General features: G+C 43.4%; 1 protein-coding gene across 6 annotated transcripts in view; it reads left to right on the top strand.

Moving 5' to 3' along the window:
- FAM135A (family with sequence similarity 135 member A) overlaps positions 1-18,927 on the top strand; it is a 277,151-nt gene that overhangs the window by 202,389 nt on the left and 55,835 nt on the right. For all 6 annotated transcript variants that reach the window (XM_033936915.1, XM_033936914.1, XM_033936916.1 and 3 more), the window contains one exon: positions 2,036-2,196. In XM_033936915.1, the coding sequence (XP_033792806.1) occupies positions 2,036-2,196 (161 nt within the window). The remainder of the gene's footprint in view (positions 1-2,035; positions 2,197-18,927) is intronic.

Raw genomic sequence — 18,927 nt, 5'->3', positions numbered from 1 at the left:
GTCTTTCTCTCTCCCTGTTCTGACTTTCTGTCTCCCTGCTCTGCCTCCCTGTCTTTCTGTCTCCCCAAGCCACCGCCGGAGCTGTTGTCTGGAATCAGGCCCCCAAGCCACCACCGCCGAGTTTTCCCTGTTTCTCAATGCCACAGCAGGCCAGCAGCCTTCCATCTGACGTTAATTCTGACCGGGGTGGGGGGGAGGCTGGCATGCCCGGCGCTTCAGTAGTCGCTACTGGCCTGTTGTGGCATTGGGGAACAGGGAGAACGCAAAGGCAACCGTAATAGACTCTCATTGGGCACTCCTGCTTTAAACAATATCCTCTAGTTCTGTTTGAGTTGGTTTACTTTACCTCATGATTAGGTGCAGTTCCCTGGCTTGTTCCGGCTTGGACAACACAAAGGGCTCTTTAGCAGGGCCTGCCGGCAGGAAAGGCCCCACCTGTCTGTCAACCCTTTAAAGGACTGAAGCTGGCAGTGAGCTACAAGTGGGCATGGCCTGGACACCGCATGGTCAAGTCCTCCAGTTGGGAAAGGAGCGGTGTTGGGTGCCTCCTGCTCCTTTCCCAGCTAGAATGCTGGTATAAAAAAGAAAAAAATCTAAGATGGCCCACATGGAGATATTTTGCCCTGAAAACAAAGCAAAATTAAAGCACAAGTTCAGGAGGGCATTTTTACCATGTCATATTTTTGCAGGGACTCTTTCTAGACAGCTCATAATTTTTATATGCACTGAAAGCACTGAAACCAGCATTGTTAATATACTTGCAAAATTATGAGGCATTTGATAAAATATTTTCAATGTTATTAATGACCAAAGTACGTATCTCAGTTTTTTTGCAATGAATTTTTTGATGCATTTTGCTGGACAATAATGGAAAAAAGTAATCTAATTCCATAAGTATATTTAAAATAAGCATCAAAAACTTATAGATAAGTCTAATTTGAGCTTTCTACCAGTTATGGTTTATGTACTGTAGTTACTGAAAGTAGTCGATTTGGTTCTGGTCATGCAGAGACTGACAAGAGTACCTCTCATATCGGATGCTCTAGTTCAGGAACAAATGCATATCCAAGTCTAATATTTTGCACAGCTTAGTTTCATGGAATTCGGAGATGGTCGACTGGGAACCACTTCACTTGAAATGACCCTGTAGTAAAATTATACTGCCTCAGAAACTGCTGTCCTCTTTTTCAGCAGTGTTTTCATTCTTTTCCTCACTATAGAAGTCAGACTAGCCAGCCTGTATTTCTCAACCACCTCCTTAGTTTGGCTTTTGTGGAGAGGAAGACATCCACCCTTCTACAGGTCAGACAGCTGAGCCACCAGAATTTCCCTAAGTTACTAGTACTACTAGTAATAATTTCTATAGCACTAATGGATGTATGCATTATATGTCCTAGTGGGCTCACAATTTAAGTTTTTGTACTTGGGGCAATGGAGGGTTAAGTGACTTGCCCATGGTCACAAGGAGCTTCAGTAAGAATAAAAACCAGTTCCCCTGGATCGCAGTCCGCTGAACTAACCATTAGGTACTTCACTCCTTCATTACCCTCTGATGTACCCTATCTGGCCCCACTGAATTGTATACTTTAACTTTAGCTAGCTTCTTTCAAACAGTCTCTTCAGAAAATTGTTCCACTTTGTTTCTGTTTGCTTTCTGTGATCGTGATGCCCTCCCTTTATCTAGGGATTCTTTTCATTCTGTTATAATTTTAGTTTACAGCAAAACAACAATCCACTCATTACCTACTACCTCATATGGGAACTGTTTGTGTGGTTGATTGATAAGCTGTGCAGTAACTTGAAGGCCAGCAAGTTTGGAAACAAAAAGGAGGGCTTCTGCTTTCATTTTTTTCTGTTATGGTCACCTGACATGCAGATTATGTGATCAATGGATTATTGTTTTTTCAAAGAACAAGAGTTAAGAATTATTCTAGTTTATTTGTTGTTTTTCCTGGATATGCTAGTCTTGTGATCCAAGTATAATAAATGAAATCAAACTTAACATATGTCATGTTTAATTATTATTTTATTTCAGTTTCCTACAGGCTAAAGAGGAACTGAGGCAGCTGAAGCTCCCTGGATTTTTATATAGTGATGTTCCTCGACTAGCTTCCACAGTACCTTATTTCAGCATGGAGGAGGAAGAAAGTTCAGAAGAAGGAATCCATCTTATCGTGTGTGTCCATGGCCTGGATGGTATGTAACGCTACATTTCAAGGATACAATAAATACTCAAGAATCCATGCCATTGTATCAAACACTAGCATTGATGACTTCTGGTGGCATATTTAAAAATATTTTAATTTTTCTTGCTCTTGGAAGCTTTCTGTTTCTTTGTAATGATCTCTTCATTTAGTTTTGAGTATGGGTTTGGTCATTCCCAGATCAATTTCTTCTATAGTAAGCTTTCTGTTTCTGCCTGTTTAGTATTCTTAGATCTTTTCCCTCACTCTTGCTGGTATTGCAAATGTAGAGTTATGGTAACCTGTTGGGAAACGACAAAACGTGGAACGTGCTGTGAGAACTATTTCAAATAAATCCTCAAACATTCTTAAGCATTTTGCTCTTAAACATGAGAAATGTAGACTTGAAAAGATTGACTGGACTTCATGACCAGGCAGAGAAATTCAGTTATAGTGCGACAGACACTCCATTCCTGAATGTGTGGGTAGTCAACCCCCTCATGAGAGTTCTTGTAGGTTGCTTCATTAGCATTCTTTTGCTACACCTCCCATTGTTCAATTCCTCAATTGTCTTACTACAACATGATGGTAGGAGCTTGTCTTTTCTGCTCATGTTTCTTTTTTAAAAATTCTGTATTTTTTACTAACTGTTGGGAACATCTCTGGCTGCAGGAGAGCACAGACTCTGAGGTCAAGAGTCTGCTTCCAGGTGGCAAACTGTTTTGCATTGCAACTATTTGGACTGCCTGCACTAATAGTTTGGGGGCTCAGGGACCGATCCCTTGAGAACAAAGCTCGCCCCAGGTTCGCCACAGGGGACTTGAGCACAGGCTGCATGGCTCCGTGGCAGGTTTTCCAGGATTGGACTGACTTCATTCCTCCCCCTATTTGCGTGCACTTGATGTGGTGGGAGTTGAGGTCTCCAGCTGTTTCATTGGGCCAGAGAGGCAATCGGAAGACACAAGCAGTCCTGATTCCACGCTTGTTGAGACAGAAGTTCTCCCTGTAAGTTGTTTGCAGCTTCCATACCTGCAGTTCCTAGCACACAGCTTGGCACAGTGAGTAACAGGCTGACAGCCTGACAAACAAAATCTGTGTGTGTGGGGGGGGGAGGGAGGGGAATCTTTAAATCTAATTTTTTTTTAAGGTTCTGGAGTTAGAGCTAGGTGCCCCCACCTCTAAAACCCTGGGCCATTTTTGGTACTAAAATTGCTGCCACAGCAGCCATCTTGGATTTCCTGATTTGAAAATAAAAGCCTCTATCTGCCTTAAAACACTTCAATATTGCTTAAAAATTGGTGTAATAGACTTTTCAGTCCAGGATGCCTTGGATTCATGCCAAATTTGCGGTTGATGGCTGTATGAGAATCATCTGTTCTCCATGTGCTGCATGGCACGTGAGGGGGTGGCAGGAGCTGCTGACATAGTCTCCTCTAGTCCCTTGTAGGGTGTTAGTGCCCAGATTGACCCAAGGGCCAGGGAAACAATCCATATTTGAGCCAGGAAGTAGCGCTAAGTGCGTCCCTGGTGAGATACAGCCATGATGCGGTTGTCAAACCCCAGAAAGGAGCTCTGGAACATCCACAGGAGCTGTCTGGACGTCCTAGTCAGAGGTTTCCCCTTTAATTCATCAATATGATGTTTGAACCTTATATGATTAACAGCTGCCGCATGGAACCCTCAGAGTTCGTAGTTCTGCTAGCACAGGGGTTCCCCCCAAAGAGCACAGTTTCCCATCAATGGTGCCATTCACAAGAAGGATGACTGGGATGAAAGGAGCTCCATTTCATTGCCTTTGTTCTCCCAGTCAGGGTCCCCTGTAGTAGAAGATTCAGCTTCATCTCTAGGGGAGCTGTATTTGGATCTGGTGGAGGCCTCTGATCTAGGCGAGGACCGAACTGTGTACAGGCCTTTAGTGCTTATGGAAGTGATCACGGAATCCCTCCAGGAATTAAAGATAGAGACTTCACAGTCTTCCGCCACACAGTGCTTAGTTATGAGCAGCACTAAGGCACAGACCTCCTGTTTTCCCTCTCATCAAGACATTACACAAATGCTTACAGACCTTTGGGAGGACCCAGAGCCTTCAGGTGGCCAAAGCTATGGCAAGCTCTCTCTGATGGATGCTGAATTTTGCTAGCTTTTTGTTCCTTAAAAAGTGGACTAACTGGTGGCGCATGTTACAAAGTGTGCCTCCCTTTCCAGTGAGGGTGGTGTGGTAATAAAAAATGCCCAGGACCACAGGCTGGATTTTGTTCATGAAAAGTTCTTTGAAGCCACGGTCTCAGGCAGCTAAAGTCAGAGCATCAGTGCAAAGATTGCTGGATCTGGAAGCCATAGAGCCCATACCAGAGGAAAACTTGGGCTCTGGCATATACTCAATATATTTTATTGCTCAGGAGGCAAATTCTAGACCTCAAATTAGTGAATGCAGCCCTCACAGAAAGGGTGGTAGATGCATGGAACAGTCTCCCGGAAGAGGTGTTGGAGCCAGATACTGTTTCTGAATTCAAGAAAGCCTGGGCTAGGCACATGGGATCTCTCAGAGAGAGGAAGAGATAATGGTTACTGGGTATGAACAGACTGGATGGTCCATTTAGCTTTTATCTGCCGTCATGTTTTTATGTGTCTAAGATAACCTTTCCAAATGGAGACACCAGATGGCGCCAGGGAAATTTCTCGCCTCCCTAGATTTGAAGAGATCTATCTGCACATTCCTATTTTTCCAGAGCATAGGAAGTTTTTGTGGTACCATGTGCTAGAGCAACACTTCCAGTTATCGGCCTTGCCCTTCAAACTGGCCACGATGCCATGGACCTTCACCAAGATAATGGTGGTGATTGCAGCACATCTGTGCAGAGAGAACATAAAAGTCTATCCATACCTGGATGATTGGCTAATCACAGCTCAGTCCAAATCCAAAGGCAGACTAGTGGTTCACTAAGTAATTCAACTTCTGAAGAAACTGGGCTTGGGTGGTCAACTTTTAGAAAAGCCACCTGGAGCTGATTCAGATCTCGGAGTATCTGGAAATCCAGTTCGACACAAGGAAAAACAGTATTCCTCCTGGAAGCCCACAGAGAGAAGCTTCTGCATCGGGTCTGGGAGTTTTGGAGTGAGTCTGCTTCAAGGGCCTAGCATTATCTGCTTGTTCTGGGATCAATGGTTGCGACTATGGATGAAGTCCCCTGAGCAAGAGCACACTTATGTCCGCTTCAGGATTTGCTCCTTTCCCTATGGTGTCCACAGAGGGATGTGCTTCACCAGCAGTTTCCTTGGACAGCAGAAGCTCATTGCAGTCTAGCCTGGTTGTTGAAGCCCCAGTCTCTCTCCAGAGGAATTCCCATCCACATCTCTTCATGGGTGACTCTGGTGATGGACACCAGCCTACATGGTAGAGTGGCATATTGCTGACCCCCTCCTCAAAAGACGTGCTTGATCAACTGTTTGGAACTTTGGGCCATCTGCCTGGTGTTCCAGGAGTTCAGGAGCACGTTACAGAACAAAGTGGTACGGATTTTCTCGGACAGTGTGATAGCAATAGCCTATGCCAATTACTAGGGGGACACCATAAGAACATAAGATTTGCTGCTGTGGGGTCAGTCCAGTGGTCCATCGTAACCAGTAGTCCGTTCATACAGCGGCCCATTAGGTCAAAGACCAGTGCCCTATTTGCGTCTAGCCTTACTTGCATATGCTTTGTTCCAGTAGGAAATTATCCAACCTTGTCTTGAATCCCTGAAGGGTGCTTTCCCCTATAATAGCCTCCAGGAGAGTGTTCCAGATTTCTACCACTCTCTGGGTGAAGAAGAACTTCCTTACATTTGTATGGAATCCTTTCCCTTCTAACTTTAGCAAGTGCCCTCTCATTCTCTTCACCTTGGAGAGGGTGAACAATCTCTCTTTCTCTACTAAGTCAATTCCCTTCAGTAACTTGAATGTTTCGATCATGTTCCCTCTTAATCTTCTCTTTTTAAGGGAGAAGAGGCCCAGTTTCTTAACCATTTTTGTCAATCTTCTCTGGACCCTTTCGAGTAGTACCATGTCCTTTTTCATGTATGGCGACCAGTGTTGGACACAGTGTTCCAGGTGGGGGCATACCATGGCCCGGTATAACAGCATGATAACCTTTACAGATCTGTTTGTGATACCCTTCTTAATCATTCCTAGCATTCTGTTTGCCCTTTTCGCCGCCACCACCGCGCATTGCACGGATGGTTTCATTGACTTGTCTACAAATACTTCCAAGTCTCTTTCCTGGGGGCTCTCTCCGAGTATAGCATTGGACTTCCTGTATTCGTGCATTTGATTCTTGTTACCGACATGCATCACCTTGCACTTATCCACGCTGAACCTCTTGCCATTTTGCGGTCCATTCCTTGAGCGTATTTATGTCTCATCGTAGATCTTTGCAATCCTTCTGTGTCCTTACTACTCTGAATAACTTTGTATCGTCTGCAAATTTAATCACCTCACTCATCATGCCAATTTCTAGGTCGTTTATAAATATGTTGAAGAGTGTTATTCTATGCTTGGAAGCCCAAATGCTGTTTCGATAGGTGGAGGCCCACCTTCTGGTGCTCTAAGCAGTGCATATGGCAGGAGTGGACAATCTGCAAGCGGATTTCCTTAGCCGGAAAACCCTGGATCCCGGGGGATTGGTCACTGTCTCAGAAAGCCTTCAACTGCATTGTGAATCATTGGGGGCACCTGACATTCGATGTGATGACATCAGAAGCCAACAGGAAGTTTGTTTTTTCAATTGAAGATGTGAGCCAGGAAGCGAAGGTCTGGATGCCCTGGGAAATGCCCTTACTTATTCCAATGGCAGCAAGGAAGTTAGATTCCCTTTATAGAGTCCAATCATTTTCACCTATCGAAACAGCATTTGGGCTTCCAAGCATAGAGTAACACTCTTCAACATATTTATAAACGACCTATAAATTGGCATGATGAGTGAGGTGATTAAATTTGCGGACGATACAAAGTTATTCAGAGTAGTAAGGACACAGAAGGATTGCAAAGATCTACGACGAGACATAAATACGCTCAAGGAATGGACCGCGAAATGGCAAGAGGTTCAACGTGGATAAGTGCAAGGTGATGCATGTCGGTAACAAGAATCATATGCACGAATACAGGAAGTCCAATGCTATACTCGGAGCGAGCCCCCAGGAAACAGGAAAGAGACTTGGAAGTATTTGTAGACAAGTCAATGAAACAGTTTGTGCAATGTGCGGTGGTGGCGGTGAAAAGGGCAAACAGAATGCTAGGAATGATTAAGAAAGCCGACGGCCAAATTTGTCTAAGGTACGGCCTTCTCTACCTGGTGGAGTACTAGCGTATGTTCTGGAACTGGATAACACTTTTTTAGAGCAGATTCCACCAAGAGAGAATGAGGTTCGTCAAAATCTGATCATCAGTGAGGACATGAAGACTGCCAAGCAAGTGGAGAAAGCTTCATCTAAGGCTAGACAAATCATAGGTTGTATACTTAGGAGTTTCGTCAGCCATGAGCCTAAAGTCATTATGCCATTGTATAGATCCATGGTGTGACCTCTCTGGAATACTGTGTACAGTTCTGGAGGCTGCATTACCGCAAAGATGTGCTGAGACTTGAGTCGGTCCAGCGAATGGCCACCCGGATGGTCTCGGGACTCAAGGATCTCCCGTATGAGGAACGGCTGGATAAATTGCAGCTATACTCACTCGAACGCAGAGAGAGGGGAGACATGATCAAGACGTTCAAATATCTCACGGGCCGTATCGAGGTGGAAGAGGATATCTTCTTTTTCAAAGGTCCCACGGCAACAAGAGGGAATCCGTGGAAAATCAGGGGTGGGAAACTGCACGGTGACACGAGAAAATACTTCTTCACCGAAAGGGTGGTTGATCGCTGGAATAGTCTTCCACTACAGGTAATTGAGGCCAGCAGCGTGCCTGATTTTAAGACAAAATGGGATCGTCACGTGGGATCTCTTCACAGAGAAAGGTAGGGGAGGGTTATTGGGGTGGGCAGACTGGATAGGCCGTGGCCCTTATCTGCCGTCTGTTTCTATGTTTCTAAACTTCATGCTCACCAGTCGCATTTTCAGTTACAATTTTTATTTGATGTTTTACTTCAAGCAATTGGTACAACACCTTGCCCACTTTGAACAATACATTTCAAGTGCCCAGCAAGCTGACTTCCAACAAACAACATATGACCTCATTGAAGCTAGAAAAGTCATGGCTAGGTCTGTGTTTGATGCCTTCGATGTCACTCAGCATTTTCTATAGTTATGAGATGGCAAGCATGGCTTTGAGTGTTAGACCTGAATCCGAATGTTCAAGACTGTCAGGCCAATATCCCTTGTTTAGAAGATGAACTGTTCAGGGACAAGATTGAGGAAGCCACTCAGAAAATCACCAGGCATGAACAAAGTATGACCACTCTATCAGCCTCTAAATCAACAAAACCCCAGCAACATTGACATTTTTATAATCCTAGGTATCCATCTACTTTTTACAAGTGATGATGTACTCAGCCAGCTTCAACTTCTAGGGCTCCAGCTTAGAAATGCCCTAGACAATAGTGTTCTCAAAAACCTCAGATGTAATCTCAACAAAGATCAACTCAGTCCTTTTGACTCATTTCTAGAGACCTTAACCATCGCTCTTCCGTCTCAGCTCCCTCCCCACCCCATTGGAGGTTGACTCACCTACTATCACCAACATTGGTCTCTCATCACAACTAACACCTCGGTTTTAATTGTAGTGAAAGAAGGCTACGCTCTTTGACTATGAGAAACACCCCTCCTCCCCCCAAACAAACCACCAAAAGAGTGCTCTTTTAATCCTCAGCATACCTCCTTCCTTAATCAAGAACATTTGGCTCTTCTGCAACTCAGTGCCATCGAACCAGTACCTCCTCAGGGTTCTACTCCAAATACTTCCTCATACCAGAAAAAACTGGAGGTTTACACCCAATCTTCGATCTCTGTGATCTCAACAAATACCTGGTCAAAGAAAAATTCCACATGATCTTCCTAGGAACCTTGTATCCCCTTCTCGAGAAGAACAACTGGCCCCATTCTTCCAGTCCACAGAAAATATCTACGCTTTCAAATAGGAGCTCATCTCCAATACAGTCCTTTTGGCCTAGCATCAGCACCTCAAGTATTCACAAAGTGTTTAGTTGTAGTAGCTGCAACACTCCACTCTTACGGCTGGTTGATAAAGGTGTTGTCACCTCAAGCTGCTTAGACAGCCATCAACTCAGCCATACATCTTCTAGAACCTCTAGGATTTACAGTCAAGTACCAAAAGTCCAATCTCTAACTAATCCAGAGCTTGGAATTCATTGTGGCTCTTCTGGACACAACTCAAACTTGTGCTTAGCTTCCTCGTGCCTCTCAGTGGTTGCAAGCCACAGATCCACTTACCCATCAACTCAAGGTCACCTCCCCACTCTGTAAGTCCCTTCAGTGGTGGTTGAACCCAATGAACCTCTCCAGAGACCTACTGTTCCATGTTCCTCCTCATCAGAAGATACTAACAGATGCTTCCATGCATGGGTGGGGAGCCCACCTATACATGGCCTTCACAGTCAGGGCACTTGGATTGTTGAAGGAAAATCTTTTTACATTAATCTATTAGAACTACGTGCAATTAGCAACGTGATTCAAACTTTCCAAGATTGCCTTTTCAACCAAATAATATTGATCAGGACAGACAATCAAGTAGCCATGTACTGTATAAACAAGCAAGGATGCATGGGAAGTAATATAGATCTGGTATTCGGCCATTCCATGCAACATCTTTCTCAAAGCTGTGTATCTAGCAGACAGACTGAGCAGATTCCTTCAGCCTCGTGAGTGTTACTTAGTTCGGTATTTCATCAGATCTTCTCAACCTGGAGAAACCCACATATAGACCATTTTGCTTCTCCCAGCAATCACAAACTTCCAGACTTTTGTTCTAGACTGTATTCACCCCATCGTCTGGAATCTGATGCATTTCTGCTAGATTAGATGAACAAATTTCTCTGTGCATTCCCTCTAATTCCTCTAATAGGGAAGACTATGTTCAAATTGATACAGTAGCTGGCTGCCATGATTCTTATAGTGCCAAGGTGGCCAAGGTAACCCTGGTTTTCCCTTCTCCTTCAACAGTGTTAGGGAACCCATTCCGCTATGGATTTTTTCAGATCTGCGGATTCAGAATGAAGGGTTTTTTCTCCATCCCAAATTTGCATTCCTTAGCACTCACAGCCTGGTACCTCTCTCCAAATGATTAAATGAATTTGATCTCTCTGCTCCAATATCAACGATAATAGATGCTTCCAGGAAACCATCCATACAATGTTGTTACCATTTGAAATGGACTCATTTTACTCTCTGGTGTCACTCACCAACAAACATTACCTCTGGACAAATGTCCTTTATCATCAGTTTTGAATTATTTTTTGCATCGCTCCAACTCTGGTCTAAAGATGACTTCAGTAAGGGTGCATCTCAGTGCTATCAGTGTTTTTCATATACTTTTGAACAATAAACGCTTAGGTATGCACCCGCTAGGTTTCTATATTAATGAAATGCCTCTTTCATGCCAAATCTCTAATCGGACTTCCTCCAGTTGCTTGGTACTTCAATGTTGTTCTGTCCATTATATTGAAGCCATTGGAAAAACTTGCATCTTCATCTCTGAAGCACCTCACTATGAAAGTAATTTTCTTAGTCTGCATCACTTCTGCATGCCAAGTTAGTGAACCACAAGCACATGTCTCAGATCCCCCTCTACAACATTCTATCATGATGGAGTTGTCCTTCATACTCATCCAAAATTCCTACTTAAAGTAGTATCAGAATTTCATCTCAACCAGTCTATAGTTCTGCCTGTCTTCTTCCTGAAACCACATTCTCACCTTGGTGAAGCTGCGTTCCACACATTGGACTATAAATGTGCTTTAGTTTATTACCTGGATCGAACCAAAATAACTATGCTCGGGCTGGGCTACTGCTGGAGGGTTGCGTCACAGCACATAAAGTTAGAGCAATGGCAATTTTAGTAGCTTATCTACGTTTCACTCCCATTGAGGAAATATGTAAAACCGCAACCTGGTCTTCAATTAATACTTTCACATCCCACTCCTGTCTGGAGAACCATTCCAGATGGGATAGTCAGTTTGGCCAAGCAGTTCTTCAAAATTTATTTTCAGTTTAGATGCCAACTTCCCTCCATCCCTTAAATATTAGCTGTGAGAATATACTGCCTGCTTGTTCTGGGATAAAGCACAGTTACGTACCTGTAACAGGTGTTATCTAGAGACAGTAGGCAGATATTCTCAGAGCCCTCCCACCTCCCCTAGTTGGCTTCTTAGCTTTTTTACTGAACTGATGGTCCCTTGAGCCGACATTGAGCAGGAAGGCACAGGCACAAGCGCGATACGGGCAGTCTCAAGAATTCTAAAGAAGTTAAAAGTAAGAGTACACTTTTGCACCTTCCATACCGGGGCTTCGTGGATGATGTCGCTCATCTATGAGAATATCTGCCTGCTGTCCCTGGATAACATCTGTTACAGGTAAGCAACTGTGCTTTCTCCCAGAACAAGCAGCCAGTATATTCTCACAGCTAATATTAGCTAGCTAATATTTAAGGAATGGAGGGAAGTGGCTTCCCCCATGTCTGTCTCAATAACAAACTATGGACTCTTCCTCCAGGAAATTGTCCAAATCTTTCTTAAAATAAGCTATGCTATCCACTCTTACTACAACCTCTGGCAATGCGTTCCAGAGCTTAACTATTCTCCGAGTGAAAAAATATTTCCTCCTATTGGTTTTAAAAGTATTTCCCTGTAACTTCATTAAGTGTCCCCTAGTCTTTGTAATTTTTGATGGTGTGAAAAATCGATCCACTTGTACCTGTTCTACTCCACTCAGGTTTTTGTAGACTTCAATCATATCTCTCCTCAGCTGTCTCTTTTCTATGCTGAACAGTTCTAATCTTTTTAGTCTTTCCTCATACGAGAAGAGTTCCATCCCCATTATCATCTTAGTCCTTCTTCTTTGAACCTTTTCTAGTGCCGCTATATCTTTCTTGAGATAAGGAGACCAGAAATGAACACAATACTCCAGGTGAGGTCTCACCATGAAGCAATACAGAGGCATTATAACATTCTTAATCTTGTTAACCATTTCTTTTTTAATAATTCCTAGCATCTTGTTTGCTTTTTTGGCCACTGCTGCACATTGGGCGGAAGGTTTCATCGAATTGTCTACAATGACACCCAGATCGTTTTCTTGGACGCTAACCCCCGAGGTGGACCCTAACATCCTAGCAACTGTGTTTTGGGTTGTTCTTCCTAATGTGCATCACTTTGCATTTGTCCACATTAAAGTTCATATTAAATTTGCGGACAATACGAAGTTATTCAGAGTAGTGAAGACACAGGGGGACTGCGAAGATCTGCAACGTGACATAATCAAGCTCGAGGAATGGGCATTGACATGGCAGATGAGGTTCAACGTGGATAAGTGTAAAGTGATGCATGTTGGTAACAAAAATCTCAGGCATGAATACAGGATGTCCGGGGCAGTACTTGGAGAGACCTACCAGGAAAGAAACCTGGGAGTTCTGATCGACAAGTCGATGAAGCCGTCTGTGCAATGTGCGGCGGCAGCAAAAATGGAAAACAGAATGCTAGGAATGATAAAGAAGGGGATCGTGAACAGATCGGAGAAGGTTATCATACCATTGTACCTGGCCATGGTGTGCCCTCACCTGGAGTACTGCGTACAGCACTGGTCGCCGTACATGAAGAAGGAGAGGGTCCAGAGAAGAGCAACCAAAATGGTTAAGGGGTTGGAGGAGCTGCAGTACAATGAAAGATTGGAGAAACTGGGCCTCTTCTCCCTCGAACAAAGGAGATTGAGAGGGGACATGATCAAAACATTCAAGGTACTGAAGGGGATAGACTTAGTAGATAAGGACAGGTTGTTCACCCTCTCCAAGGTAGGGAGAACGAGAGGGCACTCTCTAAAGTTGAAAGGAGATAGATTCCGGACGAACGTAAGGAAGTTCTTCTTCACCCAGAGAGTGGTGGAAAACTGGAACGCTCTTCCAGAGTCTGTCGTAGGGGAGAGCACCCTCTAGGGATTCAAGACGGGGTTGGACAGGTTCCTGCTGAACAAGAAGTGCACTGGTAGGGCTAGTCTCAGTTAGGGTACTGGTCTTTGACCTGGGAGCTGCCGCGTGAGCGGACTGCTGGGCATGATAGATCACTGGTCTGACCCAGCAGCGGCAATTCTTATGTTCAGTCTTCCAATTTCCTACAGTCTGCCTGTAATTTTTCACAATCTGCAAGTGCTTTAACAAGTTTGAGCAGTTTAGTGTCATCTGTAAATTTAATCACTTCACTCATCATTCCAATTTCCAGATCATTTATAAATAAGTTAAATAGCACCGGTCCCAGTACAGATCCCTGTGGCACTCCACTGTTTACTCTTCTCCATTGAGAGAAATTACCGTTTAACCCTACTCTCTGTTTTCTATCTGATAACCAATTCCTAATCCACAACTGAATTTTACCACCTATCCCATGACACTTTAATTTTCTCAGGAGTCTCTCAAGAGGAACTTTGTTAAAAGCTTTCTGAAAATCTACCGGCTCATCTTTATCCACATGTTTCTTCACACCTTCAAAGAAGTCAAGCAAATTGATGAGGCAAGATCTCCCTCGGCTGAACCCATTCTGACTCTGTACCATTAAATCATGTTTGTCTAGGGGGGACAAATCTAAGATGGCAGATGTCTAGCAGTGGCACGACCATTGCTCTGCTGGATTTTTCTGCTTTACCTGCTTTAAAGTTATTCTGGGACGCTGCACCCTTTTCCTCACAGCCATGTCGCATATTAAGAGGAAGGGAACAGTGAGAGCAGTGCAAGCAAATGCTCCGTTTCCTTGAGCCGTGGAACCCCACTGAACCCCGGTCATTCCAGCGGCAGCAGATCTCCGAATCGGTCCCGAGTGAGAGAGTACTCGAGACTGCGGACCTACAAACATCTTTATCGCTGCCACTGATCTTTGCACCATCCTGTCCAGCAGACATGCAGAGTGATGATTCCTTCTCTGGGGGAGAGGAGGGGGGAAAAATGATTGAAAATTATAATCACCGATTGAATTTGAGAATTTTGAACTGGCCAAAAATTTCAGCTATGTCACCAATTGAGGTCTTTAAAAAATTCCTTATGGAAAATTTGAATTTTCCACCTGGCCTGATTCCACTCATAAATAAGTCTTATTACCTACCTGTTTCAAAGAGAAGCTTGTACCTATGAGTGAGAATCTACTTGGTGATACTGATTTACATAATCTTATGGTAGTTTTGGAGAATTCTTTTTCAGATATCAAGGAGAGAGCTTCATTGATTGTCAACTTTATATTTGAACAGGACCTCAATTCTGTCATGAGATTATTCTTCAGAAAAGTGGGAAACAGCGATCAAGTTCAAAGTTGAAGTAGGAATACTGAAGGGAAAGAGAACCACAGCGACAACTTTTAACTTCAAGAAAGGAAACTATGAAGCGATGAGAGTATTGGCAAAGAAGAAACTTAGGAACAGCTCAAAGAAATCGCAGACTGTAGAACAAGCCTGGTGTTTACTCAAGGACACGGTGAGTGAGGCACAAAATCTGTATATCCCCAGATTTAGAAAAGGATGCAAAAAGAGCCGAACAAAAGACCCGGCGTGGATAACTAAAGAAGTGAAGAAAGCAATAGGTGATAAGAAGAATTCATTCAAGAAATGGAAAAAGGGCAAAACTGAGGAGAACTGGAAAGAACACAGGAAGTATCAAAAAGAATGTCACCTTGTGGTTAGAAAAGCAAAAAGAGAATATGAAGAGAGGCTAGCCAGGGAAGCACAAAATTTCAAACTGTTCTTCAGATATGTTAAAGGGAAACAGCCGGCTAGGGAGGAGGTGGGACCGCTGGATGACTGAGATAGGAAGGGAGTGGTGAAGGAGGAGAAAGAAGTGGCGGAAAGACTAAACATGTTATTTTCGTCAGTATTTACAAAAGAAGACACATCTAACATACCGGAACCTGAACAAATCTTCAAAGGAGACCAAGCAGAAAAATTAACATCCATTGAAGTAAGCCTTGAGGATGTACACAGGCAGATAGAAAAATTAAAAAAGGACAAATCACCGGGCCCGTCTAGGAATTTACCTCCCTAACATTCCTTGATGTAACAATTAACCAGTCAATGTTGGGGTAATTGAAATCACTCTGAACCAGGGATGTCAAAGTCAGGTTTTCAGGATTTCTCCAATGAATATGCATGAGATGTATTAGCATGCAATGAAAGCAGTGCATGCAAATAGATATCATGCATATTCATTGGGGAAACCCTAAAAGATTCTCTATTCTTCTACCCTATCAATATGGCTTCAGACCAAACTTCAGTACTGAATCCCTCCTGGCTTCCCTAATCTCTAAGGTTCAACAACTTCACTCTCACAAAAAATTTGCCGTTCTCCTTCAATTCGACCTCTCTGCAGCTTTTGACGTTGTCCATCATGACATTCTAATCTTCCAACTCTCTGAGATAGGCGTTAGCTTCACAGTCCTTGACTGGTTCTTGAACTTCTTACGTTCTCGCTCTTACACCGTTACCAAGAATGGCACCTCATCCTCCCCATGGAAACCGACATGTGGAGTCCCACAAGGTTCCCCCCTATCTCCTATCCTCTTCAACATTTATATGTCTTCCCTGAATCTCCTTCACCTATCCCCCCTAGAAATACTTTACACTTATGCCGACGATATCCTGGTCCTCCTCGAGACCGACGCGAACCTCACTAATCTCGCAGCGAACATCTCCTCATGCATAACCAACCTTCAATCCTGGGCCCTCACTGTGCAAATGAAACTGAATGAGTCCAAAATGAAACTACTTTGGCTTGGCCCTAAACTAGACCAACTTCCCACCTCCATCCCATTGTCCACAGGTTCCTCTCTACAATTGGAGTTCTCTAGCAAAGTTCTGGGCATCACCATTGACTCCTCACTATCCTTCAACGACCACCTCAACTCCCTGATAAAAAAATGCTTTTGCAGCCTTCACATGCTGAGGAAAGTAAGGTCCTGCTTCCACCAAAAATACTTTGCCTTCCTCGTTCAATCCATCATCCTCTCCAGATTGGATTATTGCAATTCCATTTACCTAAGCTTAACAAAGAAAAGCCTCCATAGACTCCAACTAATCCAGAACACCGCGGCTAAGCTTATCTTCTCAAAAAGTAAATTTGACCATGTCTCACCACTCCTACCCAAGCTCCACTGGCTTCCTGTTATCTCCAGGGTCCACTTTAAATGTGCCTGCCTAACCTTCAAGATCCTTCACGGCATCCTTCCTCCTCTTATTCCTTTATCCTGGAATTCCTCAAATCCAATTTCCACTAGATCCACGCAAAAACTAAAATTGTCCTACCCCTCCTTAAAAGGCATCTCCCTCATTGGTAAATTTGGGTCCTCCCTCCCCTTTAGAATCACTCAGCTCTGGAATAGTCTCTCTTCCCCTCTTTGTAACTTGAGCTCCCTTCTACTATTCCGTAAGCATCTGAAGACTTGGCTCTTCTCCAAAATGTAACCTCTTCCCCTCTCTGGTACTCTAAGCCCTAACCTCTCTTCTTACTTGCTTATATAATTCCATTGGAGTTCCGTTCTATCCCAAACCCTGTAAACCGTGTCGAGCTCCACTTTGTGGAGATGATGCGGTATATAAACCCAAGATTTAGTTTAGTTTAGTTTAGAATTGCGGCCCTCGAGGAGGGACTTTGACACCCCTGCTCTAAACAAACCACATAATGCCCTGCTTTCTCCAATTATCGCGACCAGTTTGTTTCCCTGATTTTATCCAAATTCGTTCTAATATCCTAACCATAAGTTTCATATTATGAAGATCATTGTTATACCAATTTCTTAGTTTGTAAGAATGATTTTTGTTGTTTGTTTTTGTTTTGGGGCTAAGCTATCCAAAATATTGATACTTGTCTTATCCCAATGGGACAAAAATTCATTAGGACCTTCTGAACTTTAGGCCTGTTCATAGCTTGTACAGAATATTATAGGGACTAACTCTCTCCTTGAGATTATCTCCCTTTTAATTATTGATGGTTTCTTCCTTTGGTTGTGTATACATTTAAAATTAAAATAATAAGTTTAATGATCTGAACAAAAACCCTTTACCCTCTGTTCTGTGTTCACGGCTGAAGTGCAAGGAGCAGGACCGCAGAAGACAAACGTGAATAGGGATGGAGGAGTAATAGACCCTGATCGATTTTCAGAGGTTTGTGTTCATGAGGAGCTAGCTAAATATAGGTAGACAAAGCGATGGAGCCGGATGGTGTACATTCTAAGGTGCTGAAGGAGCTTAGGGAAGTTCTGATAGCTCCACTGACTGATCTTTTCAGTGAGTCTCTAAAGTCGGGAGTGGTACCAGAGGACTGGAGAAGGGTGAATGTAGTCCCTCTCCACAAAAGTGGAAGTAAGGAAGAAGTAGGGAATTACAGGCCAGTAAGTCTGACTTCAGTTGTAAGCAAATTAATGGAAACACTTTTAAAACAGAGAATGGTCATGTTTCTGGAATCCTGTGGATTCACTAGAGTTAGGTCTTGTCAGACAAATCTAATCAATTTCTTTGACTGGGTGACCAGAGAATTGGATAGAGGATGTGCGCTAGATGTGGTGTATTTAGATTTTAGCAAAGCCTTTGACAGTGTTCCACACAGAAATCTAATAAATAAACTGAGTGCCCTTGGAATGGGTCCCAAAATGGGCTGTATCAAGAACTGGTTGAGTGGAAGGTGACATAAGGTAGTAATCAAGGGAGATTGCTCTGAGGAAAGATGTGTGCCTCAAGGTTCTGTTCTTGGGCCTGTTCTTTTTAACATTTATATAAACGATATTGTTGAACGGTTGTCGGGTAAGATTTGCCTCTTTGTGGATGAAACCCAAATCTGCAATAGAGTAGACACACCGGATGGTGTGAATAACATGAAGAAAGACCTAGCAAAGCTTGATGAATGGCCTGAAATTTGGCAGCTAAAATTTAATGCTAAGAAATGCAAGGTCATGCATTTGGGCTGCAAAAACCCGAGGGAACGGTACAGATTAGGGGGTAAAGAACTTATGTGCACGACAGAGCGGGACTTGGGTGTGATTGTATGTGATGACCTTAAGGTGGCAAAACAGGTTGAAAAGGTGACGGCGAAAGGTAGAAGGATTATAGGGTGCATAGGTAGAGGTATTGCCAGTAAGAAGAAGGAGGTATTGATGCCCCTGTATAAGACTTTGGTGAGACCTCATTTAGAATATTGTTTACAATTCTGGAGGCTGCACCTTCAAAAAGATATAAAAAGGATGGAATCAGTCCAGAGGAAAGCTACTAAAATGGTATGTGGTCTTCATCATAAGGCGTATGGGGACAGACTTAAAGATCTCAATCTGTATACTTTGAAGGAAAGATGGGAGAGGGGAGATGTTTAAATACCTATGTAATGTAAATGTGCATGAGTCGAGTCTTTCATTTGAAAGGAAACTCTGCAATGAGAAGGCATAGGATGAAGTTAATAGGCTCTGGAGTAATCTAAGGAAATACTTTTTTACAGAAAAGGTGTTAGATGCATGGAACAGGAGGGATGTTGACTCTCTAAGTCTAAGGAAGTCCCTGATTGGCCATTGTTTTGTGCAATTGGGGAC

Source organism: Geotrypetes seraphini, chromosome 3, assembly GCF_902459505.1.
Source record: "Geotrypetes seraphini chromosome 3, aGeoSer1.1, whole genome shotgun sequence".
Lineage (NCBI taxonomy): Eukaryota > Metazoa > Chordata > Amphibia > Gymnophiona > Dermophiidae > Geotrypetes > Geotrypetes seraphini.
Note: the sequence above shows the minus strand (reverse complement) of the source record. Positions and strands in the feature narration are given on the sequence as shown.